Source organism: Pygocentrus nattereri, chromosome 28 (assembly GCF_015220715.1).
Source record: "Pygocentrus nattereri isolate fPygNat1 chromosome 28, fPygNat1.pri, whole genome shotgun sequence".
In the NCBI taxonomy this organism is placed as follows: Eukaryota; Metazoa; Chordata; class Actinopteri; order Characiformes; family Serrasalmidae; genus Pygocentrus; species Pygocentrus nattereri.
In genome coordinates this window covers 12,469,252-12,496,744 of record NC_051238.1, presented here as the reverse complement: position 1 = coordinate 12,496,744, position 27,493 = coordinate 12,469,252, and the positions used below count along the sequence as shown (strand labels likewise).

General features: G+C 38.1%; 2 protein-coding genes across 4 annotated transcripts in view; one reads left to right on the top strand and one right to left on the bottom strand.

Annotated features, from left to right (window-relative positions):
* The first annotated feature begins 3,518 nt into the window (after positions 1-3,518).
* Positions 3,519-5,025, top strand: b3gnt7l (UDP-GlcNAc:betaGal beta-1,3-N-acetylglucosaminyltransferase 7, like). Its single transcript, XM_017723191.2, has one exon. It carries the CDS (start codon positions 3,765-3,767, stop codon positions 4,950-4,952), a length of 1,188 nt encoding a protein of 395 aa, XP_017578680.2. The 5' UTR covers positions 3,519-3,764; the 3' UTR covers positions 4,953-5,025.
* Positions 5,026-10,278: 5,253 nt separating this feature from the next.
* cep104 (centrosomal protein 104) overlaps positions 10,279-27,493 on the bottom strand; it is a 51,573-nt gene continuing 34,358 nt past the window's right edge. For all 3 annotated transcript variants that reach the window (XM_017723203.2, XM_017723205.2, XM_037535933.1), the window contains exons 14-22: positions 24,015-24,215; positions 23,295-23,390; positions 22,759-22,807; positions 22,587-22,665; positions 21,703-21,811; positions 19,671-19,809; positions 17,087-17,151; positions 13,360-13,453; positions 10,279-12,048 (exon numbers count right to left, since the gene is read on the bottom strand). In XM_017723203.2, the coding sequence (XP_017578692.1) occupies positions 11,882-12,048; positions 13,360-13,453; positions 17,087-17,151; positions 19,671-19,809; positions 21,703-21,811; positions 22,587-22,665; positions 22,759-22,807; positions 23,295-23,390; positions 24,015-24,215 (999 nt within the window). In that variant the 3' untranslated portion in view covers positions 10,279-11,881. The remainder of the gene's footprint in view (positions 12,049-13,359; positions 13,454-17,086; positions 17,152-19,670; positions 19,810-21,702; positions 21,812-22,586; positions 22,666-22,758; positions 22,808-23,294; positions 23,391-24,014; positions 24,216-27,493) is intronic.

Genomic DNA, 27,493 nt, shown 5'->3' with positions numbered 1-27,493 from the left:
GTTCTACTGTCAATAAAATATGGGTCTGTGATTTCCAAATCATTGTATTGCTTTTATTTACATGTATTTACACTTAAAGCGTCGCAACTTTTTTGGAATTGGGGTTGTACTATTTATGATATTTACATTATATGAATATAAAGACACTAAACACGTTAATTCTGAGTTTGATTTTGGCATACTACTGGAGAAATTACTTCGATCTATCCTTGTATCTGAGCTCCACCCTATGAGAAAGGAGGTTGCATGGATATATGTGAGGATGGAAGAATACGTGTCAGACATATTTACAAAATGAGACCTTCCTCACTTATTTGTCACTGTCATCACCATAACAGGGCTTGATGGATCTGCTGATAAACATCTTCTGTTATTAGGGTCAATCTATAAAAGTGGTGCCTTTTTTGTCCCTAAAGTAAATTGTGTTATGTTTTGTGTAAAAACATAACATGAGATACTGCTGGACAGACTGGAAAAATGAGTGGGACTTTCTGGCATTATACTAAATTGGTTTAAATCATATTTACACAATAGGGACTATTTTGTGCCTATTGGCAGTTATGAATTTGAACAAACAAAAATCACATGAGGAGTTCCTCAAGGTTCCATTCTCAGGCCTCTTCTATTCAACATCTACATGCTCCCCCTTGTTCAGATTAGGGAGTATTATAAAATCTCTTACCATAATTACTTAAATGACACACAATTATACCTAACAGTGTCCACAGTTGACCACAGTTCCCTGTATTCATTGACTAATTGCATTGAAGAAATTAATGAGTGAATGTACCAGAATTTGAAACTGAACACAGAAAAAATTTGTTTTTGGCTTCATATGAACAATATGAATCCATAACACTAAAAACTACAAATCAAGCAAGAAATCTTGGTATAGTTATGGACTCCTGTACATTTATTTTCAGCAGGCTAGACTATTGCAGTGTCTTCACAGAGTGGAGTACATCACACCTGCCCTTAATTCACTGCATTGGTTTCTTGTGTGTCAAAGGATAGATCTTAAAATCTACTCTGTGTTCCCAGAATAAAACCAAACATGGTAAAGCAGTTTTTGGTTCCTTTGCTCTCCAACTGTGGAACAGCTTCCTGAATACCTGAGATCTGCTAAAACTGTTGGCTTATTAAAGTCAAAAATAATGCTGAAATATTGTTGCCTGCAGCCTTCAAATAGCAAATTAACATTTAATTATAATGCATTTCTAAATCTGTTGTTTTCACTTTGTGTTTTTAAATGTTATTTTAATGTCTGTTTTTGTGCCTCTGTGAAGCACTGAATCACTCTGTTTGAAAGGTGATATAATAAATATAAGTATATAAATATACTTGCTTGCTAAATTGTAGTTTATGTTAGAACCCTATGGATCAGAATGTGTGTGGTTTTTGTGAAGTCTGTTTTCTCCTGTATTGATTACAGAACTGTGAGAGGGGAAGATGCACTAAGCAACCACCAGGGGGAGCCACCTATAAAAAGAACACATCCAAGAGAAAGTGCGACCCGGCGTTCCCGGGTCCCCTCAGCAAGCAGTGAAAGAACTTCAGCTATAGAGCGGAACCTGTGTAAGAGTTTGAAGGTTAGTGTATGGCTTATTGGTCCTTTGTGGCTTGTTATTGGGATTTTCATACAGATCACTGCTGTTGTGTGGAGAGGGTTATTTCTGTTTGCCTTTGTTTTCTCCTGGTTAGGAAGGTTACAAATTATATTTGCTTTTCATTTGTTTGTTAAGTTTGTTGACTTAATTTTCCCTTCCCTTAATCCGTTGGGGAACCAGGAGAGAACGGATGTCTCTTTTTTATGTTGCAGCCTGACCTGGACTGGGTCGTAAGTTTCATACTGCTTTTAAAGGTTTTGTTGTTTTTTACATAAACACAAATATATTACATACACAAGGAGTCCACAACTCTGGTGTTCAGAACATGTGATTTTCCTGCTCAAACACTTGATTCAGCTACTCTCTTAATTGCCAGATTAGTAGGTTTGTTTAGATAGGAAAACTAAATAACTGTGCTGGACACCAGCCCTCCAAGACAGAAGTTGTTCACCCTGATACACACTTGTGCTGTAAGAAATGAACCCAACATTCTGCAGAAGGAGTGCCCAGTCCTGGTTCTGGAGATCTACCTGGTTCTTATATTCAGAAGTCCTTCAAGGCCTGGATTACCTGGAATTTTGAGCTAAACTCTAAAGAGTGGTAGATGTCCAGCATCAGAATTGAGTACCCCAGTGGTGTTGTTTTAGCACATTAAGCCATGTTAAGCCATATGTTAAGCCATATGTTTTTCTTATAAAGGGTTTAAACAAAAGAAAAAAGCTTCATGTCAAAATGATTACTTTCTCTTTGGGTCACAGATTCACTCTTTCAGCAGTAACGAGTACTTATGACCTGTACTGAGAAACGTTTTCAGTTTCTAGGTCAGTGTTTTAGTATATTAAGGGATGTTAAGCTTTTTAGTTCTAGAATATCTCTAGTTTGGTATGAAATGGTCTTTTCTACAGAAATGTGGAGTCAGTATTGTTCACAGTGGTGCTTAACGTCTCTAAAAGCCACATCACTGCAAATTTGACATGCCAACACTCGTTTTCATTGTTTTGGGAGATGTTTTTAAAACATTGTGCATATTCATGGTTAGTGGTGGTAAGTGGTGTATGTAATGTGCTACATACAGGATTAGGATGTAATGGAATGCAAATGTTGGGAATACGTAGTCAGAAACAAAAATCTGTAATCAGTCCAAGTTACATTTTGTAAAGGCAGTATTCAAAATAGTTACTTTTAGAAGAATAGTTTTAGAATACTTAATAAAAAAAGTCTTTTTTGAAAGAAACACCATCAGTGCGTGTTCATGGACTATGTTAGATTTTGCATACGACTTGTGTCAAACATGCTCTTAAACTAACTCTAAAAAGGACCTCAGTTAGCAGCTACTATAGACACTGGAGCCTGAGTAGACTGATAAATCAATGTAATGAGCCAGTCAGTTATTTAAGGGATGACTGTTTGCGAGTGATGTGTTTTGCATGGGTGTTGTACTGGACCCCTGCTTGGGGGATTGTGGGAGCAGTGGTGGACTGAAGCAGGTGGTGTTGAGAAGATTTGCAACTTAAACATACTTTTTTTTCATGAAACGTACTAACGTTAAGCAAAAACAAGAAACAGTGTGAGAGAAAGAGATCTCCCCATGTGTCTTATCATGAAGTATTGTAAATGTATTCTGTACATATTACTTTTTAGATATTGTAGCAGAACATGTTACTGAACACATTTAGGGCAGTGTACTCAGTACTCAGCCATCACTATTTCTTCAAAGTAGTAATTAAACTTGCCCTGTGTTAGTACTATAAATATACTGAATTATCTCAAGGAGTGCTTTTTTCCCCCCTGAGAAGAGAGAAATGCTGGTAGGCTGAGCTTCTTTGAGGTGGGCTGAGCTCATTTTTGGTGGGGGCTGGTTACAAGACGCCACAACCCCTGATTTTCAAACGAGAGCAAGGAGGCAGGCAATGATTTTGAGCTGACCAGGCCAGCTGGAGAGAAAGATAAGTGAAAGAGTGAAGACATGGACATGTCCAGGGCAGCAGTGGCCCTGAGCTGCATAGCACCTTAGCTGCGTCAAAATGCGCTGGAACGACGGTTCTTTCCATAAGGGTACAGACGACATATGGCACGCGCTCCTACATTTTGCATGAGGCCAGTGCTTTCAGAGTCCGAGTGGCTCGAGCGGCACCGGGAGCGGGCTGCCTGCTCGATATGGATAATCTGTTCCGTCGTAGAAGACTCTTAAAGACCCTGCTCAGCCTGACGTTAGTGCTTGGCACTTTGCTGACCATCCAAAAGTTCAAAGTGGCGGACAGCGGCGTGAAGGAACTGCAGTGGAAGCCCCGGGACAAGTGGTGGAAGAGTACGCCACATGCAAACGGTTCGAGTTCGTGGGACTTGGAGGTTTCTGCGGTCACGCGGAGGCCCTTGGGCACCTGGAGCGTGGAGGCAGCGAATTGCAGCGTGGGAGCTCCGCGCGCGCTTGGCAAGGAATGGCTACTCAAGCTCGAGCCTCGCTTCCAGCAGTTCGTGCTCCACAGGCACTGCCGTTATTTCCCCATGCTGCTCAACCACCCGGAGAAATGCGGCGGCGACGTGGACGTGCTGCTAGTGGTCAAGTCCGTGATCGAGGAGCACGAGCGGCGCGAGGCCGTGCGCAAGACGTGGGGCGCGGAGCGCACGGTGCGCGGCAAGCTTGTCAAGACGCTCTTCCTGCTGGGCAGTCCAGCCACGGGCAAGGACACCAAGAACCTCCAGAAGCTGCTGGAATACGAGGACAGGATCTACGGGGACATCCTGCAGTGGGACTTCATGGACACGTTTTTCAACCTCACGCTCAAGGAGGTCAACTTCCTGAGGTGGTTCCACATCTACTGCGCGCACGTGCCCTTCGTCTTCAAAGGGGACGACGACGTGTTCGTCAACACCGAGAACCTGGTGGATCTGATCAGGTTCCGCACGGAGGAGGGCCGAGAGCGCGAGCTGTTCGTCGGGGACACCATCTCCAAAGCCATTCCCATCAGGAACAAACAGAGCAAGTACTACATCCCCAAGGAGATGTTCGACAAGCCCTATCCGCCCTACGTAGGGGGAGGGGGGTTCCTCATGTCCGCGCCGGTCGCGCGCAGGCTCTTCGTGGCGTCTGAGGGGCTCGAGCTCTTCCCCATAGACGACGTGTTCCTGGGCATGTGTCTGCAGAGGCTGGGCAAAGCGCCCGAGTCTCACCCAGGCTTTAAAACGTTCGGTATAGTGAAGCGCAGAGTGAGCTCCATGAACAGCGAGCCCTGCTTCTATCGCCAGCTCATCGTGGTGCACAAGCTGAGCGCACGCGACCTGCTGAAGATGTGGAGCGTGGTGCAGGACCACAAGCTCACGTGCGCCAAGAAGTACAGCCTATAGCACAAACGGTCCGCTCACTGTGCGCTTCACAGCTCCAAACTGTGTGTGTGTGTGTGTGTGTGTCTCCTGAGAGAGATAGAGGGGGGGGGGGGCAGACAGAGAGAGGGAGAGAGACAGAGAGAGAGATGGGGGGGGGGGGGGGGTGAGAGAGAGACAGAGGGGGGGAGAGAGAGAGAGAGAGAGAGGGAGAGAGACAGAGAGAGAGATGGGGGGGGGGGGGGGTGAGAGAGAGACAGAGGGGGGGAGAGAGAGAGAGAGAGAGAGAGAGAGAGAGACAGAGAGACAGAGAGCTGGACACTGATGGCTTTGTTCAATTTTCAGTTCTGATGTTTGTTCACCTCTGTTTGCAACAGGCAGCAACTGGGAAATGTATTTCATAACACTTACTCCAAAATATATTCTTGTTTTACTGTAATATTTTCAATATTATGTTTATTTATAATAATAAATTATTAGATTAAATTATCATAAGACCTACCAAAACAAAATCACTGTATTAATGTGTTAGAATTAAAATGATACAAATTATAAGAACATTTCCCCTGTTTTCAGTAAATTTGTAAATGCAATATTACATTATTAATATTATTATTATGGAATGTTTATGAGGGTTATAGAATATATCATCATTATCATTGTTAATAATGATAATAATAAATGTTTAATTAAAAATAAAACAATTTTGAAAACAGTAATAACAGAGTAATATAATCTTTTTTGAGGGTTATAAAATATTGTTATTATAACTATACTACTAATACTAATAATAATTTACTATTCTTCTTATTTTTAATAGTAGCATTACTAAGTTAAATAATATATTTTAAAAGAATAAAAAGTAATAATATAATAAAATAATTTTTTCCTTTTATTTCTCATTAAATTTAAAAACATTTCCAATTGGAATGATTTTGGTTTTCTCAAACACTATAATAAATCTTTAATTTCACTGGTTGACTGACACGTCATCAACAGCTGAACATCACAGTATTATCTCTATAGAGAATAACGACCCAACCTCACGCTATATTATCTCTATAGAGAATAAAGACCAAGTCTGACTCTATATTCTCTCTATAGACAATAAAGACTCAGGCTGACTCTAAATTCTCTCTATAGAGAATAAAGACCCAGTCTGACTCTGTCAGTTACACTTGTGTATGTTATGCAGATGAATGGAACTCCTGATATGCAATTCAGAGAAGAAAACCAAAGAAATGGGAGCTCTATAGAAAACATCTGGAGGGACTGTATGATATTCAGCTTTCTTGCTGAAGAGCGAACCACATTTGCAGAAAAAAAGTCAAATTAAACACTGAAAGCCAAATTGTTTTCTTATGTGATGAGCCACGTTTAGGATCTTTAATAAAGAGGAGCACACACTCTACTCTCTGAGGTGATTCATTCCATGCTACCATGAAAACTAAGACTCATGCATATTTACTCTTTCAACCTTGGAGGAATCTATGATTGAAGACTCCATGCTGGAAAGTTTTTTATTAAACTATATTGTTTATAAATACTGATTTGCATACATGCATTTATGTTAAACACCATAGCACATTGAGAAAATGACACAAGAATCCCAAAACATTAACTTTATTTACACACACAACAGCTACAGGCAAAAGTTCATCACTCCTACATTCACTTTGAACTTCCTCAAAATCAGATACAGTCACTGTCATCAACAGTCAGTTATCAACTGGGTTAGGTCACGAAAATCCAGTTACATCTTACTGTAGTGCAGCGTTCATAAGGCTACACAACACCTACATAAACCCTTTTAAAGAACTGACATAAACCTGTATACACATTTCAACCAGAGTCAGTTTTCGTAACACTTATTGAGGTGAAATCACATCAAAAATAAAAACAGTATAAATATAAGCTGATATGACAAATGCTGGCATTTGCAATAAGTCTTTAAAAATGTTTATGTAGGTTTATGGTAGTTGTCATGTGGGTCTTGTGTTGGTGTCATGTAGAGTTACGAATGCTGCCCCTCTGCAAAGTGTTCATAAAAACCTGGTGGAGAAAAGTAAAGTTTGTTTGTAAAGTCTTTGTCATAAATGTTGTGCAAAAAGTGTTTGTGGTCTGTTAAGTCAAGTAGATTCAGATTAGTCTGTTGTATTTTTTACAATATTTGTGTAGCCAGTCAGTTTATGCCAGTCAGTTTTATGCCAGATACTACATCAGTGGCCAGTAATTCACTCTAAGTGTACTTATGAAAAATAATTACTATGATTTTTTTTTTTTACTTTGCTTATATTTTGCACAAGTATGACCAAAAACTCTCTTCTGGCAACACATCGATGTTCCAGCATTTGGGGAAAAAAATCTGGAAATTGTTAAAATGTTAACATTTTCATGTAAAGTTCGCTTTAATGTAAATTTGGTTTGTGTATTTGTATTTACAGGTTTATTCATAAATGTACAGACTTGTTATATGACACTGTTTGACTGTACTGTACAAAGGAACACTGGTTAAAGTAAACAGATAAATACATTTTCAGTACCATCCCTGATTTGAAAAACCTATAAATACTGTATCATAAAGAAGTACATGAGCAACTCTACAAAATAATCTTTCCATATATCATCTATATCTATCGATATGTATCAATGTTTCATAAATAGTAAAACTAAATTTAAATACTACAATGATTTAAAGCAAACACCTACATGTATATATATATATATATATATATATATATATATATATATATATATATATATATATGTATACACACACACACACACACACACACACACACACACACACACACACACACACGCGCGCACACACACAATGAGTGAGATTTTTTTTTTTACAAATTATATTATCAGCTTAACAATTTGAGCGAAACACAGAACTTTACACAAATATAACATGAATTTCAGAACTTCATGCAGAGTACAGTATGTCCCTCTGTTGCTTTTTTGCCCTTTTGACTTGATTTTTGTGTGTTTAAATTTTTTGATAAAATCAAAATGGCTTAAATTTAAATTCTATTTGGTCTCAGACTTATTTGGAGCCCACTGTAGATGTGTGTGCGTGTGCATATATACAAAAACACCCATAGCCACACACAAATGGATTCTTACTCAGGGCTATACAATTGTTCAGTTCTGCTTCTGTACTTAAGGCTTTAAAGTGTAGTGAGTTGCCTTTTATTTGGATTTGTAATATCTAATTAAATGTAAGGAGAGCTGATTAATACCATGGACACTATTTTACTTTTTAAGACTCTAAAATTGCAATCACTTGTCTAACACTGTATTAGTGGACTTCACATGTTTTATATTTTGTCCATCTTTGCCATGGGCAAATATAATTATAAACAAATCTATAACCAATTCTGCAAAATCAAGTACTTATTTATACAGAACTGGGAACAGAAGTCAGCGATTTTTGTGCTTTTTTTTAACCCTGTAGAAATGCAGCATATGCCATTTTCAGTAATAGAAATTTTAATATATGGCTTTGGTATCAAGGCTTCATGCAATTCTAGCACCTTCAAACAAGCTTTGTTTATTGGTGGCATAGTATTAAGTCGTTACTTGTTCACGTGGGTGCTCCATTACACTCACTCACATTGGGAAACATATATCTGTAGTACTGTTGTCTTAATTTTCCCTATTACAGATGAGGACAAATAACAGCTTAGCATATAACAAGTGAGCTTAAGGCTTTCCAAAGTCATGATGAGCAAGTCTCAAGTGCCAAAATGGTGTACTTGAGTCAAGTCATGAATGAGTCACTTGGGTCTACCCAAAACAGAGAGGCTGGCATGTTTCGTGAGTGTCACATATCGGAACTGTGCCTCCTGCATATTATAGATTGGAAGTGTGGTTCATTCTGAATGATTTACTAACATTTGAGGAACTAGTGGCAGCTGGTTATGCATTTTAATTTTTCTTGATGTGGCTGTAATATGTGCTGGCAGTCCTTATTATTGTTTCACTAATTCTAATTTCTGAGACAGAATAAAATACTATCCCTATAGAATGTATGTTGCATAATTTGCTACAGTCTTTGAAAATTGAAAGTCATTTTAGATTTCAACAGGAGGACAGTGGTTGCATAAAAATGTATTTTGCTATACTTTAAACAGTAAAAGCCAGTATCTGGGCCACCAACTCTACACCTTTGTGACTTACAAATTTATCTCAAATTAGTTAGAGTGTAATTTATAGTAATTAATACATAATGAGTCTTATGACTAATAACTGAATAAAATACTAAGCCTGCAGTTTGAGGGGTTAATCTTCTAGGGCTAGTTTTCCAGACAAAGGTGAAGCCTAAATCTAGACCAAAAAGAATGTCTAACAGTGTTGCACCATTGGCACTGCAATTTAGTCTAAGACTAGGCTTAATTTATATCTTGGAAATCACCACAAATAAAGTTATTTATTTGTCTGTTTCTGGAAAATGTAACGTATGAAGCAAATGGCAGAATGTGTGAAGTCCAAATCCAAAATGTGTTTTTCCATTCAAAGGCGCCTGACCTGAGTTCACATCATTGTACTGTAAACACCCAGACAGTGATGACGTAGGTACAGATTCAGCAAATCAAAGTGTTAGGAACTTGTCAGCATGTTTACCTCTTTCACACTTTCAATCTACCTAAACTGTTTAAAAATACTTACAAATGTCACAAAGTGCTTCATTTACACATCTATAGAAAAACACACGCAGAAATACATTAAATAAACAATTATAAAATCCAAGTACAAGAATAAAATATTAAAATGGATACAAAATATAGCTGACTCTATATAGATGATTTATTCGGTAAACTAACGTGAAAACTATGCGCATCAGAATTACTGCTGTAATTCAGCTGTCTCTGTTTTAACTTTTACATCTTTAATGTGCAACAAACTTTTCAGCAGGTTTAGATTTGTTTTAAAGGCCTATATACTACACTTTTCTGGTACTATATTTCTTTTCCTCAGGCCCACGTAAAATGTTGTTATGGTTTAATATATCATGAACACAAATATTACAGGGCCAACCTCTCTTTATCTCTGAAAATTTCACATGCTACTTTTGTTACTGTGCTTTTAAGACTGATATATGTAAATAGCCTCAGTTCTGATTGCCTGCCTTTTTTTGCACTTCATTCAAAAAACTGAATCACTCCATATAACCTGCTGTCGGCTAAACAGGCAAATACGCAACCCTGTTTCCAAAAAAGCTGGGATGCTGTGCAAAATGTAAATAAAAACAGAATACAATTATATGCAAATCATTAAACCCTATATTTAATTGAAAATACTACAAAGACAACATATCAAATGTTTTCTATTGTTTTTTTTCTTTAAAAAATATATGCCCATTTTGAATTTGATGCCAGCAGTATGTTTTAAAAAAGTTGAGGCAGGGGCAGCAAAAGACTTGTGATGTTGTGTAATGTTAATAAACACGTGGTGGAACATCACAACTAATTAGGTTAATTGGCAAAAGGTCAGTAACATGACTGGGTATAAAAAGCATCCCAGAGAGGCTGAAAGTCAGACGTAAAGATGGGGAGGGTTCGCCACTCTGTGAAAGACAGTGGGCAAAGGGCAGACAGACAGACATATACATTTACACAAAGGGGCAATTTAGCATGTTCAATTCACCTGAATGCGTGTCTTTGGCCTGTGGGAGGAAACCAATGCAGACACAGGGAGAAAATGCAATCTCCGCACAGAAACGACCCTGGTTACGACAGCCCTACCCACTGAGCACTGAGGCTTGTTATCAGCACACAGTTCAAAACCAACATCTGTGATAGTACAGGGGCGCATTATTGCCCGCGGTGTGGGTGACTTGCACATCTAGGAAGGCACCATTATATTACAATATATGCTGCCATCCACACAACGTCTTTTTCAGGGAAGGCCTTGATTAGTTCAGCAGGACAATGCCAAATTACATTCTGTACATACAACAACAGCATAACTTCATAGTAAAAGAGTCCAGGTGCTAAACTGGCTAGACTGCAGTCACCCACTGATATCATTTTTAGCATTATGAAGCAAAAGATATGACAGAGAAGAACCTGAACTGTTGAGCAGCTGCAATTATATATCAAGCAAGAATGGGAAAACATTTCTCTTTCAAAACTATAGCAACACAGTAAACATTGTGCAAACATTTTGCTGGCTTCAAACTCTAAATGGGTGTAATTTTAAAAAATCTCTTATTTTTGTACTATTTTCACTTAAATATGGGGTTTAAATGATTTACAAGTAATTATTTACATTTTGCACAGCATCACAACTTTTTTGGAAAGAGGGTTGTATGTTAAAGTATTGGTTTCATAACATCGCAAAAACAATGAATTCAAAACAGGCTGTTTTTGCAGCTTAGTTTGCCCATATGAACTGTGTGGACTGGGAAGTAAACAGTATCGTTGGAAATTTTAACAATGTTTACATACAACATCAAACTCCTATTACATACAAGCAAGAAAACTCTGTTTTCCATGATATGGGCCTAATATTTTTATTTAACAATAATGACTGTAAATCTCTCCCTGAATGACACGCCAATATTGTAAGTGTAAAAAGGCAAAAACCCTTCAAAGAATCAGTCTATGAGGGACCAAGTGGCTCTTGACAATGACATTTGCCAATGGGGTTTAGCAGGATGAGCTTTATGGCTGAAGCACTTTAAGGTTGTGAGTAAAATGGGTACAGTGAAAAAGAAAATTGTACACTAGTGAATTCACTAGATTCAAATGTGTAATGTCAGCTCAATAACTGCTTTTCAGTTTCTTAATTCTGCAGTGTGTTAATGTAATGTACTTTGTTCATGTGGAACCAACATGAACACATTAGATCCAAATTGATTCAAAGCACAAAGTAAAATTCAAACTTGAAGTAAATTTCTGTTACTGTACATGACAGTACTGAAAATCTGATCAGATTAAACCTCAGGCTTGTCCTGGTCTGTTGTTCACGGTCTTGCCTGGACTGACGTGACTAGTTCTGCTGGGCCGTGGTGCAGTTGCAGGGATTCGGCCACTTCCCCTGCTGCCCCCTTTGCCTTTAACAACAGAAAATGTTGTTGTCTTCGAGATGCCTATGCTGATTGTCTTCCCTGATCAAACCCAGAAGCAGAAAAAGTAAACAATTGTGGATAAAAGACAAAGATGAAAATAAGAGTGAATTAAGATGCAAGAACTTAAGTCAGTGTCCAATTCATTATCTTTAGGCATTTTAAAAGTACAATAAGTACTTAAACCCTAACATGGTTTTCAAGTTACATTTAGGCACTTCTAAAGCTGCTGCTGTGTAAATCAGATACAAAGATCAAACACTTTTAAATCACTTTCCAAATATAGGTACTACACATTATTAGAGACTAAAAGAATTGGAGGTCTTGATCTAACTATTTTAAACAAATATGTACACTGTAAAAAATGGCTCGTCAGATCAACCTAAAAAATGACTGTGTATAATAACTGCAAGCGACTTGTAGAAAAAAAACATTTGAATATCCTCCATGTCCAACAAATGACACAATGACAGGTGAAGTGCAAGGAATGTCTTTGCTATAGCACTGGAATTACCAGACAGATAGGGAATGTAAATGTGTTATCCACTATGCTACTACACCTCCAGTACCTAGATATAAAGCCCAGCCGCACCTTCTTTTGAGCTTTAACATCAGTCCACATAGATGTATGCAAGTACAACATGTTTTAGTGCATTATTTCTCTGCTGACTAGGGCCTTGTTCTTATTTGACATTAACATGATCCGATCATAAGTGGACAGCGCTAAATACAAGCATGAATGGGTTACAAAGCGTCTTTGAGATGTATTATGATCTAATCCATCACCTTCTGAGTCAGTGAGGGATGCATATGACCACATACCATTTATAGGGTGAATGCTAAAGCGTCTTTATGCATCTTCGACAACGGCTAAATAAGCTGTATCATCACAGCAGAGATGAAAGCAGCTGAGTAGCTTCATTTTTCGTCATCTCTACCATTTTTATACGAGTTGCGTTAGCAGTTCATGTGATCTAGACCTTAATAACAGCTCTTTTATTACCTGTTATACCAGTGATTACAATCCTGGACAGGACACCGGATTCAAGGTTGAAGAAGAAATGGACCGGTTCCAATTTCTGGTTCCAATTTTGAGGTTTAGTTCTGTATCTTAGTTTTCTTTGCCTTTGTTTAATTAATGAGCCACAGGCTGCTTTTTGGTAACAGCTGTTGTGGAAAGTGCTGTGTTGATGAACGTAAAAGCTATTTAGCTGTTTTGCAGTGTTAAGTTTTCTCAAGTTGGACCTCCCCCAGGCAGGCAGCTGTTTGGGGGGGGTTTGCTGTGTCTGTGTGGGGCATTTATGGGGCTCACTGGGGACTCTGTGGGGGCCCAGAGAGGGATGAATGGTTCACCTTGTGCGTGCATGTGAGCTCGCTGCAGCGTCACTGTCCTGCGTGTGTTCTGCTTACAGCCTGCACTGCTATCCATGAGGTGAGACTTCCAGCCCTACACATACACAAAACACAAGCCGCTCACTGTTACCTTACTGCCAGAGGAATGTGTACATGCATCTATGTATGTGTGTCTTATACTCACACAGACATACTGAAGCCCTGTACACAATTTTGGCCATAAGAGAACACATACACTCACTAACTTTTTTTCAGTTGGCTTTTCCAGGCATTTTTCAAGAGTCTTGCTTTCAATTTTCAAAGAATTTGAAAGGGTATTTTTCCACACTTTCAACATTCAGTCTTTCAAGTTTCAATGATGTTGAGGTCTGGACTCTGGAGTGGTCAATTTATTGTTCTGAGAACACTAGCAGCGTCTCTGTCTGATCTTTTTGTTTATTTAATTTTCTCAGTAACCGCTTCATTACAGCTAAACATCCTTTCAGTCTTATAGTGTTTAGTTGTCTTCTCACAGTGGAAGGACGGACAGGAAGACCGGTGGATTTTTTCTGATCTGACGAAGTGCAGCTTGATTTGGCACTTTAATGATGACAGTTTTAGTAAGAGTCACACTTTCTCTTTATCTTGTAATAAGTTTTTAGAACTTTTAGAAACATGTTTTTTTTTGTTTATTTTGCTTTACTTCTTCATTCAATGGATTATATTACATTGAATCTCTTCAGAAAAATCTCCTAAAAAATTTGTCCCCCTATACTTTGTAAACACAATTATTAAAAATATGCCTAAAGTATCACTTTTGCTATGCAAAACTCTTGTTTTTTTTAAGAACACTTTCATGAATCCCTCAGTCAGACAGCGGCAAATTAATCTACAAATCTTCATGATTAGTTCCTGCAGAGATGGGCCTTGTTTTCTAGAAAACCTTTTTACTGTACTGCTATAGTTTTAGAAAGTTGGATACAACTTTTGTAAGACATAAGAGACTTTAGCATTGTTGGTTGTACAGATGGCTACAGCAACCTGACAGAAATCTAACCTAAATGTCATACCCACAGAAAACCATTGAGCAATAACTCATGACAGTGAAATGAAGGGTTTCAACAACTAATCTAAAAAAAAAAAAAAAAAAAAAACGAAAGAGGAAAAATACAAACGACAGGGACTACAGTACAGGGTTACACGCAACAAAAAAAAGTGTAAAAATAGGAGAATACTTCACTTTAACATCAGACAACTTCCTGTAAGATGTGTAAAACTGACCCCATCTTTGGTAGCAGCACAACTGTCATAGGTGAACTTGAGAAAGCACATTTGTGGCAGAATGTCTGATTTTCAGCAAGCTCTGTTTTATTTTAGCAAAATAAACACCGTTGACTGGAGTGATGAGCTGCATTTTCTACTAAACAATAAAGTTACATTACATACTTATCTGTCATCAGAGATTTTGCACGGAGTTGCTTGTCCACATGCATATTTTTGGACATGGACTTCTCCACTGTTTGGCCTTCCAGCCTAGATTACCAGATTACCAGGCTGCTTCTGTGTGCTTGCTATTATCAAGTTTAATTACATGATGTTACTAACCACATAAACTAAATCATTTATCTTTGATTAAATCATTAGAGGAGAAACTATTTGAGCAGCAATGCAAATCTTTTCTTGTATCAAAGTACCTCCATAACAGTACAGTCTAACAGCTGTTTTGAATTTGTGTAGTCACAAACTTGTATTCAATTGTACAGGCAACTGCCTATTAGCGTCTATCATAAATGATAAGTTTATGAGTTTTGAGACTCAACAGGCTTTTAGATCTTTTTATAAGTATAGAGGAATGCAGTGAAATTACTGAAGATAGAGATTAGGTTGAAAAATGCTGGAATATTCCTTTGAAATGAAGGAAACCCTCATTACATGTATCAGGTGATGCTGGTAAGAACTGAAACATACCTTTAGCCTCTGTGGCCCTCAGTGAACTAAGATGAAAACACATAGTGCAAGAACTACCTCAGCTTGTAAAAATACTAAGCAGCTCTAAAGTATTAGACCCAGGCATGTTTCAGAAATGCTAGAAGTAAAACCTGCAGCAGTTTGCAACTTCTGGAGGAGGACTGCTTACCCTTGCTTGAATCCTGGCACATAAAATATTTACGGGCTTCTAGGGTTGGAGAGTAGCAAAGAAAGAAGCCTGGGGAGTCTTCAGTGTCAGCAGGCAAACGTAAGACATGAAAACATCACACATATACTGTAACCAAAGCATTTTAGAGTGTTTTTACTGTTACAGCAGTGTAAATCATCAGTTGCTCAGGAGCATTCTTTAAAACTTAATTTTTATTTTATTATTTTAATGGTTTACTCTGTCTGGCAGCACTTTTTCCTGTGTGACTTTGCAGATTATTGTTGCTCCTGTGTAGAAGTTATGCACACCTGTTTGGTGCCTGGCAGGGACTTTAGCTTGCTGTGTAACCACAGCCTTCTCAGAACCTGTAATTAGAGAGCTCAGATACAATGCTTTAGAGAAAGTGGAACAGACTGGGTGCCAGATGGTAGATGTTTGTTTAAAAGCTATATACAGTGCTGTATAAAAGTCAAAGACCACCCTTTTAATTTGTAGTTAAGATGGACATTTAGTACATGTTATTCATATTTTAGAAGATATTTTGTAGAAGACTGGTTATAAGACAATCCATAAGATAATCAATAAGGAAGGTCAAATTAAAGTCAAATTAAATTATAAGTATAGAAAATACAGGAAGAGGAAATAATCAAGAGAGGAAATAATCAAGCTCCACTCTTGATAAAAAAATGGACAGAATGGTTCCACAAGTGTTTCTGTCCATCCTTCCACTGTGAAAAGACAACACAACACTTTGACCGCAAGTATGTGTGGCTGTTAAGAACCTCTTACAGAGAAGAAGAAATAGACAAACATAACTAAATTTGCTAATCAAACAAAGAAGCTGCTCATGATTTTAGAACGAAAGACTGACCATTCTAGAGTCCAGACCTTAACATCATTTAATGTGTTTGAGATTACTTGGGATGGTGAGAAGCAGAAAATGCAACCAACTTCTAAAACTGAACTTTGGAAAATTATTCCTTTCTTAAGTCTTCTGAAAAGAATGGAAGCTGTAATAAAGGTGAAGGCTGAACAAACTAAATACTGAAAATACAATAAATTTAGTTGTTGAGGCTTCTGTGTAAGTTTCTGTTAAATATACATTTTTAAAAAGACAGTTCTTCAATGGTTCTTTAAGAAAGGGAATGGTTCTATTTAGAGCCATGAATTCTATATAGAACCATTTCATGCTTAAATGGTTCTCTGCATAGTACAATGGTCCTTCAGACACATTCTCCATCAATCTACAGAACAATTTTACCATGCAAAGAACCATTTAAGCATGAAATGGTTCTATATAGAACTCATTGCTCTAAACAGAACCATTACCTTTACTAAAGATCTCATGAAGAACCATCTTTTTTAAAGATATATGTTTCCTGCTTTATTCCTGAGGCTGACTGACTTGGACTTTTTTGACTGAAAATTAAATAAATAATTTGCTCTCTCACTGTACATAATTATGCAATTATGCTCCTGTTGTAAAGGCAGTTGTGAAGGTATTATGTCAGAGAGCGAGAGAGACACAAAGAGACAGAGAGAGAGAGAGAGAGAGAGAGAGAGAAGGATAGAATTTCAAAAAGAGCAGTATTAAGCGGATGTGCGTCTTACCTCTTCTCCTGGAGGTAAGTTCTCATGACATAAAGGACAGTGGTTACAGCTTCCATCAGGAAGGGCTGATCCGAAAAAAGAAGTGAACAAAACTGTTACGTACTCAAAGTGAAGTAATGCTATCCCCATGTTTTCCCCAAAAACAGCATAGATTAAATATTTACTTAGGGGCATGGGGCATGTTTACCACTGTGTTACATCCTTTTAACAACACTCTATGCGTTTGGGAACTGAGGACACTAATTGTTGAAGCTTTGTAGGTGGAATTCTTTCCCATTCTTGCTTGATGTACAACTTCAGTTGCTCAACAGTCCGGGGTCTCAATCATATTTTGCGCTTCATAATGCGCCACACGTTTTCAATGGGAGACAGGTCTGGACTGCAGGCAGGCCAGTCTAGTACCCGCACTCTTTTACTACGAAGCCACGCTGTTGTAACACGAGCAGAATGTGGCTTGGCATTGTCTTGCAGGACGTCCCTGAAAAAGACGTTGCTTGGATGGCAGCATATGTTGCTCCATATGTTGCTTTAATATGGCAGACAATTCAAAACTTTTAAACAGCTTTGTACACATAGCTGTATTTGGGATGCTACGTATTTAATCGAAAATTAACACCTTGTTGTGGCCAATACTAAATAGGTTATTCTATAATATTGCCTGATATTAACAATCAGCATCAGCTGATAACGTCTACTTTTTTTTTGGTCGTGCCATAGAAGGATTTGAATGCGGAATCTCTTGATAATGGGACAAAAGCTTGTGGCACTGAGCAGCTCTGAACACAGTCTGAACACAAACTACAATCATGGTACTACAAATATAAAACACATTTAAATCTCACCTTTATCATGGGAATAATATTATTACACAAACAAAAACTTTATGAAGAGAACTAAATAGCAATCAGAACAATAAGAGGTGATAAATAGAAACAAAAAGCACAAAGCATTCTGAGCTACAATACATTATTTATTCAAAAATGTATGTTTCAGTTGCTTATTTAAGTTTACGGAGTGCGATAACTGAGAACTAACAATCATATCAGTCAAATAAGCAATCATTAATACTGGCATATAGAATTGAAATCTGAAATATAAATATAAAATTATATTGGCCAAGATCAACAGCTGTTGGAAATTTAAGTCCCTTAAAATCAGTATTGGTATAGGTCACAAAATTTTTAATCAGTCAGGCATTACCAATAACCAATAATCTTTTGCATTTTAAAACAAGATTATATATGTTAACACTTATATTAAGCACAGTGAGCAGAAGACTCTACATTCTAAAGATGGTTTTTGAGTGTGTTTACACACAGTCAATAATCTGATCACATTCAAATGGTCATGTAAACAGCACACTCCAATTTCTTAGATCGGAGTAAGGTCTAGAAAACTTACTAAGAAATCAGATAAAGAGAGCTGAATTTTAGCTCAGTAATCCGATTTTTCAGAGCATGTAAACTCTTACTCTCTTTTCTTTCAGATATCTCAGTTTGCACATGTGCAAAAACAGACAGCGGTACTGGAAATGAGCAAGCAGCGTTGCCTCGAGATGGTAGCAAGACACTTGGAGCAATGCTGAAACCAAATACAACTGCGACAAAATGAAAGATTTAAATATGCTTCATCTTATAGATGATGTATATTCATATTTTCAGGTAAAGTGGCGCGATGTTCTAAAAAAAATCATTGGCACAAAGTTTGATTTTTACATTACGTTTACGTCACGTCTTCTTCTGTGAGGTTATTGGCCGATTGCAAATATCTGACTACTGCCTGACTCATGTAAAGTCAGAGTTTCTCCATTATCTGATTACTCAAGTACATGTAAATGTGTTGATCAGATTACTGACACAATCTGATTTTCTGCAGTTATTGGATTATTAAGAGCATGTAAATGCACTCATTGATTCATTTCACACAGCCATAGCATAGTGAAATCAGATAAAAAATATTAAGAAATAAAAAACAAACAAATAAATAATACAGCAGTTGTATTTGTGTGAGAGAAACAAGCCTTTGCTTTTCTGTATGTGTAGCAGTGGTGTTATCCACTTTGCTGTTTTTTTTTCAAAGAGTTGACAAAACAAAAGGAAAAAAATAGTGACATTTTAAGTTGATAGGTATAAGCACAAATGACTGCCAAGTTACTGGTTGCAATTATCAGCAGTAATTCCAATACTCGACTGATAACAATAATTAAATTTTCCCATGAAATAAATTTTGGAAAATAATATATTAAGCTTCAATATCCATCCATTGTGTATTACTTGCAAGAGAACTATAAAAAGACACCTTGTTGTGGTTAATTTCCAGCTACCGGTGTCATCAGATCTTTGCAAGCAAACTGCTGGAAGGCCAAAAAGAGTGACATTTTGCCACATCCTAGCTTGGTTCCGGTGCAGGTCATTAGACTGGAACCATGCCTACTGCAGTTATATTATACTGTGACAGAAAACATTTAAATCATTCTCACCCAGATGACTACTGCAAAGTATGTGTTTCATATGTGTTTAGGAAACCACAGCTGTGTCTGCTGATGGTGTGAACACTAAAGCGTGACAGCACAGGAAATACTCACAGTTGCAGGTGGTGCTTTGAGCATGTTCAGTTAGCTGATCTCTGATGATGGCCTCTGAACAGCAAGGACACTGAACAAAATCAGCTCTGTGCTCACATTCTGTGAGTAGGTGCTCAGTCAGGCTAGAAATCTCTACCACCTAAAACATAAACAAACATACATGTACATAAACATACGTGAGAATGATGACATGTGTGGCAATTTGTACCACTGATGTAATCAAACTCATTATATAATACTCATAGAACATGCATTTTGCATTCTTTTCTAAATGGATACAAAACATCTTATTACAATTTACATTATCCACATAACAATACAAGTGAAATGTAGAATCTTTAAATTCAAGTGAATTTAATATTTGGTATTTGGTATGCAATGCAACATTAACTAATGAGGGCCATTCTCTCTATCTAAGGGTAAAACTGCAAGGCGCCAAACTGAGGAGACCCTTGCCAGACTTTAAGAAACATAAGAAAATAATGCATAAAGGTCACAAAAGAGAACTCAGCATTGTGCTGAGAGTGGGGTGAGGAGAGGGAAGTATGTAAGATATCTGAGAAAGGTCAATATAGTTCTTAGAGTGAATGTTCCACTAGGCTGGAATGCTGTTAAAGCAAACACAGTGACAGCTGACCTCTCTAAAGTGAGCTGTCAATGTGAAAAACCGGGGAAACCTGTGACCAGGAAACAAAGAGGCACTCCCTCAGTCTCTATAGCCTGAAATTATTATCAATTAAGTTGTCAGCATTGACCAAAGGTTAATGACATATGAAACAGGTTTAGAGCAATGGCATAATACTCAGTCTGACTGTATGCCACTCTGCTTTACAGCCTTTGTTCTACAGTATTATCCTGTTTATATTGTTTTGCTTTGCTAGATTTACTGAGTAGCTAACAAACAAATTTACACAAATTTACACCAAGTGTAGCCAACAGCTAATGTTCTTTAATTTTAACTGGAGCTACAAGGTTATTGAAGCTAACAAGCAGTGGTGAACTGCGACTATTAATATAAGGCCTATGAACATACAGTATGAACTTTTTTTTTGGCCATACTAGATTAAACATGGATATTTGGAGCCTGTCAAAGACATTCCATGCTTGTATCAGATATGCTAACACACACTATATTTACAAAAGTATACTCACCCATGCAAATCATGAAATTCAGGTGTTCCAATCCCTTCCTTGGCCAAAGGTGTATAAAACAAAGCACCCAGGCATGCAGACTGCCTCTACAAACATTTATGAAAGAATGGGTAGCTCTCAGGAGCTCAGTGAATTCCAGTGTGGTACCACGATAAGATGCCACCTATGTAAAGCCCAGTTGTGAAACATCCTTGCTATTAAATATTCCACAGTCAACTGTCAGTGGTATCATAACAAAGTGGAAGAGATTGGTAATGACAGGAACTCAGCCACAAAGTGGTAGACCATGTAAAATGACAGTGTGGGGTCAGCGGATGCTGAGGCGTATAGTGCACCAACTTTCTGCAGAGTCAATCGCTCCAAACTTCATGTGGCCTTCAGATTTGGTCAAGAACAGTGCATAAAGAGCTTCATGGAATGGGTTTCGATGGCAGAGCAGCTGCATCCAAGCCTTACATCACCAAGCGCAATGCAAAGTGTCGAATGCAGTGATGTAAAAGCACCGCCACTGGACTGTAGAGTGGAGACATGCTCTCTGGAGTGACGAATCACGCTTCTCTGTCTGGCCATCCGATGGACAAGTCTAGGTTTGGCGGTTGCCAGAACAGTACTTGTCTGACTGCAGTGTACCAGGTGTAAAGTTTGGTGGAGGGGGAATAATGGTGTGGGATTGCTTTGAAATGCCATGTGTGATCTGGTGATTTCACCAGCTTCTTTTCAGAAAGAGTGCACTGCAACTTACTGTGATGATCCATGTGATTCCACTAATGCAATTCATTAAACTGGGCCACAAAAACATATCCAGTTTGATATTCCTATCTTTCTGCTATTACCCTATTGTGTGTGTGTGTGTGTGTGTGTGTGTGTAGTGTTGATATACCTGTCTGCACTGGAGGCAACGACACAGCATCGGACAATGTTTCCAGTAGTGCAGATCCAAGCCCTCCTCCGTAAAAGATTTGTCTTTCTCTCCGCAGAATATACACAAACTGCAGTACAAAATGCAATTAGAACATACACTGGAGCACAGCACATTTGCACCAATCACTGGAAGTTATGTATTATGCTATATTTTATTTAACTATTATTAAACATTTCTAAACTATATGTAACATAACAACTGACTAAAATGCAAGGATCTTGTGTGGTGGTTGCAGAGCAGATCCTGTGCTGTACTAACAGTGTAAAAAGACCTTCTGTTTGTGCTGTCAAATTTTGAAATGGTTTACATAGGAAACAAAAGAAGAAAAAAGCTGATATTCCTTCTGTCTTACATGACAGAGCCAACACAGTGTGAATTGTATGGATGGTGGTACTCATATAAGCATCACTCAATCTTATGCACGGTTTATGTGCCTCTTCCTGGTAATTTTGCACTGAGCATTCATCATCCAATAATTGAAAGCGGTTCTACATATAAGGCATCTTTTCTCCTTTAGTTTTAGCGGCCACGTACAGAAAAGGTGTTGTATTTTTTATGCTTTGGAGCGAAATGATGCCTGCCATAAATGTATGATCTATTCTAAACTGAACCAGATATAATTTATTTACAGGGCTGAGATGTAATGGAATACAAGAATTGGGAATACAAATTCAGAATACAAAAATGAATTATCTGTGAGTACCTGCAAAGTTACATTGATAAAGGCAGTATTCAGAACACAGTTACCTTGTTAACAGAATATTTTTAGAGTACTTACTTAAAAAATGTACACCATCTTTAAAAAAACACCACCAGTGTTAATCAGTCAATCAGATGCTTACTTGTCTAAGTAGTCTGCTACAGTTGACTGGCTTGCTTTGACTGCATCATCTGAAATTGAATGAGTTCCTTTTGTAACACCTACAAAGAACAAAGACATTTAGCTAGTCTGACACTTTAAACATTCAGGAAAGATCACATGTTTGTATGAACACACCAAACAGAAACACAGACCTGGTTTAGCTGGCCTTTCAGGTGATTTGTTTTTTTCTTTCCCCTTCTCCTTCAGAAACAATAAGAGTTAATGTTATTGCCATATTTTATGTGTATGTCTGGATTATGTTAAAAGACATCAAAAACAAACTGTCCATGGAGAGTCATAATTTCAATTTAGTACAACGACCACGAATGGGTGTATTGTTTATGGTTGTTTTATAAGATCACAATTTCACACAAGGACATTTGCCAAAGAGCCAAATGATGAATCTGTGTAATATATAGTACATGTGTATAGTATAGAGTACATGTTCTGCTTTTAAGGCAGAAAATATAAAAAACAGAATCAAATTAAAAGTTAGAATCACGAATCATGTCAAACCTCAAAATATATCTATTGTCACCTGCACAGTCTTGAATACAAAAACTTTTTCACACAACTCTTATATAAAGTAGGTAAACGTGTTATTGCTTTTTTCATTCTGTGTGAAAACGCACAGAACATCATGTAATCGCCTCCAGAGGAAGATGACATCATGGTTGGCAGAACCTACACTGATCTCCTTCAGAACAGCCAGCTGCTCTTGCAGACTCCTGATCTCCTCTTTCTCTCTCTCTCCTTCCTTCTGCATGCTTCTTCCTTTTAGCATCTGCAAAAGAGGGAGAGAAAGAAAAATGAAGAGGGAGAAATAAAGAAAGAAACCAACAGAAGAAGAAAGAAAGAAAGAACAGGAATAGGAAAGAGAGAAACAAGAAAAAAAAACAAAGAAACAAAAAAGAAAGAAAGTAATGGCAGAAAAAAAATAAATAGTGCTGAGGAAGAGAGAAAAAAGGAAACTATAGTGAAGTATAGAAGGTGATTCACTTCAGAATTATTACTTTGCAAACTTGTAAAATCCAGACACACTGCACGTTCGCATTGGATAAAAATCATGGATCTCGTCAGTAACCACTCGAATTACAGCACTTCCCCATAAAACTAATCCCGGTCGAAAAGGGCTTACAAGAATAACACAGCAGAGCATTCTGAGTAAAGAGCATAACTGAGTGTGTGTGGAGTTATTGTGAGATACTGATTAACAGTATCTGGGGCAGTCGTGGGCTGAAGGTTAGGGAATCAGAGCTGTAGATAGGGCTACCCACCACTCTGAACAAGTGTGCTCACAGCACCCTAGTGTGTGTGTGTGTGTGTGTGCGTGTTTACTAGTGTGTACGTGTACTGCGATGGTGGGGCTGGCAGTGATTTGTAGCTGCCACAGCAGAGTGATGGTTACCTGTGTGTCTGGAAGCCTTCCATCTATCTTGGAGAAAGAGTCAAAGAGGTTCTTGTAGAGGACGTTTTTGCGCTCGTTGGCATCCTCAGAAGGCAGGTAGTGTAGCACCACAGGGCCATGTTGACGGTACATGGTCTGCACTACTCGTACTGCCAGTTCTCGCACTGATGCAGCGCTGTGCTCCAACACACCTGTCAGAAACTAAACACACACACACATATACAGTACGTTCATTTAATACTATAGCTGAAGGCATTAAAGGACATGTTACATGATGCGTGTAATTATTCCAGTGCCTTTCACAAATATTGGCATCCCTGGTAATCATGAGCAAATGAGATGAAAATATTCTTTACTACTTTTTCTTTTTGGCCTTTCATTTAAAATATTTACACAAATACAACCTTTATTTAAGGTACAATGACAAAGAAAAAACAATGTATTTCTGTGTGTAGTTCTAGAAATTCTTATGAGTGAAACCTAACTGAAGTATATTCCCATTCATATTTTATGTTTTAAAATTCATCTGAGCAATTAGGCCAAAGTCTCTCAGTCATCCATCACTATGAGAAAGACCAGAGAAAACAGTAATGATGTGAGACAAAAGGTTGTTGAGCTGCACAAACGAGGAAATGGCTACGAGAAAATAGCTAAACAGTTAAAAAAAAAAGATGCCCCTTTCCCATTTCCAGCATTGAGCAATTTTAATTAAACTGCTGGGAAGAATACAGATGCCTCACACAGTGAGGAGGATGGTGGACAAACAATTTCAGAGAATCACAGATGAGGAATTGCAGACATTAGTTAGGTCTTAGAGTCACAGTGTCTTCCAAACTACAATCAAACACCACCTACATAAACACAAGTTGTTTGCATGGGTTACCAAAAGAAGGTCTTTGCTGTCAAAGACAAACAAACTCAGTGTGACTGTGTTCTATGGTCAGATGAGACCAAAATAGAGGTTTCTGGCAGTGGTAAGCTTGGACACAATAATAGCTATGCAGCAAAGTACTCCACCCCCACTGTGAAGCATGGTGGTGGACCTGTGATGTTGTGGGGATGTTTTTCTTCCAAAGGACCTGGACAATTTATTCAGAGACATGATATCACAGACTCCATCAAGTACCAGCAGAAACAGACTCAAAACCTGACTGCCTCAGCCATGAAGCCTTAACTGGTCCATAGTTTGGATCTAAAATGGTTCGCTGACCACAGAATTAAGGTTTTGCCATGGCCACCCTGTCCTGACCCTAACCTAAACCCCTAGAAAAAATGTGGGATAAGCTGAAGCGGCAAGTCTACAGTGCAAATCTTATATAAAATAATAATCAGTGGGATGTGGAGAGGTTCTGTATGGAGGAACTCTCTCAGATCATTTATCATGTGTTCTCCAGTGTCATTAAGAACTACAGGAGAAGACTCAGGACTGTTATCTTTGCAAAAGGAGGCTGCACAAACTTTTAAACAACGGAGTGCCAGTGATTGTGGTATACACATATATAAGAAAAATATTCATTTTTCAATCATTGTACTTTTGCTAATATTTTGAATGAAAGACCAAAAGGATAAAGTGCAATACAGGAGGGCACTATATATAATGCATGAGGTCACAGCAATTTGGATTGTGTTTCTTTAGAAAGCAAGTTCATTATGATTCAATTTCTTTGGTACGACTGAGAATTAATGCTCAAGATACAATAATATATACATGACTGAAGGAGCAACAGTACTGTGCACAGAGACCACCCTTCATTTAATTCTTTTTCAGTCAAAATGATCCTTAAGTACGATTAACTTCTATATACAGTATTTTATGAGATATTTCTGATTATATTAGATATCATAGATAATCTACTTGCATAAATCAGGGGAAAGACTAAGGAAAGTAAGTGTAAAAATCAAGAGTTTCTAAAACCACAGTTATTAAAAGAAAGAGAAAATTAGACTCCTAACAAACATGCAAAGCCTGGTTTACCAATCACAGTGAACATCAGATAAACAGCACTTAAAGCTTTCATCTTTGACAGAAAGGAGAAAATCAAGCTCCACTCTTATCAGGATTTGAAAAAATCCACAGATGTTTCTGTCCATCCTTCCACTTATAAAGAGAACTCAACGCTTTGGGACCAAAAGGATGTGTAGCTGTAACACAAATAAAAATAAATATAATAGCTGTAACAAATAAAAAAAATGTGAAAATGTGCACATCAAACAAAAGATGTTGCTGGTGTTCTCAGAATAATGAACTGTCCACCCCAGAGTCCAGCAATCAGCATCAGTGAATGTGTTCAAGATTGGATTGAGAAACAGAAAAATGCAACCGACTTCTGAACTTTGGATGTGTGGAAAAATATCCCTGCAGAGAAGAACGGAAGCTCTAATAAAGGCAATGGATGTACACAAGAAATACTGAAAAAAATATATTACATTTAGTTCTTGAAGTTTCTGTGTAACATTTTGTAAAATATACAGTATCTTACGAAAGTGAGTACAGCCCTCACATTTCTGCAAATATTTTATTATATCTTTTCATGGGACAACACTATAGAAATGAAACATGGATATAACTTAAAGTAGTCAGTATACAGCTTGTATAGCAGTAGAGATTTACTGTCCTGTAAAAATAACGCACAGCCATTAATGTCTAAATAGCTGGAAACACAAGTGAGTCTATCTCACAGTGAACATGTCCTAATTTGCTCAGTGCCAATATTTTGTGTGACCACCATTATTATCTAGCACTGCCTGAACCCTCTGTGGCATGGAATTCATTCCATGACATCATGGAGCTGGTGGATGTTACACAGCTTGCGCTCCTCCTCCTGCCGCTTGAAGATACCCCACAGGTGCTCAACTGGGTTTCGGTCTGGAGACATACTTGCAGAATCCATCACCTTTACCTGCAGCCAGGCAGCAGTTGTTATTGTGTTGGAAAACTGCCATACGGCAGTTTCCGAAGGGAGGGGATCATGCTCTGCTTCAGAATGTCACAGTGCATGTTGGAATTCATGTTTTCCTCAATGAACTGCAGCTCCTCAGTGCCAGCAGCACTCATGCAGCTCCAGACCATGATGCTACCACCACCATGCCTGACTGTAGGCAAGAGACAGTTGTCTTGGTACTCCTAACCAGGGCGCTGCCACACATGCTGGACACCATCTGAGTCAAACAAGTTTATTTTGGTCTTGTCAGACCACAGGACATCGTTCCAGTAATCCATGTTCTTGGACTGCTTGTCTTCACCAAACTGTTTGTGGGCTTTCTTATGCATTTTTGAGGCTTCCTTCTGGGATGACAGCCATGCAAACTGAGTTGATGAATTGTGCGGTATACGATCTGAACACTGACAGGCTGACCTTCCTCTTCTTCAACCTCTGCAGCAATGCTGGCAGCACTCATCCATCGATTTTTTGAAGCCAACCTCTGGATATGACGCTGAACACATGGACTCAACATCTTTAATCGACCCTGGTGAGGCC

What these genes read in the sequence shown, in the direction of transcription:
- b3gnt7l (XM_017723191.2), top strand. Translation starts at nt 3,765, where the DNA reads ATGGATAATCTGTTCCGTCGTAGAAGACTCTTAAAGACCCTGCTCAGC.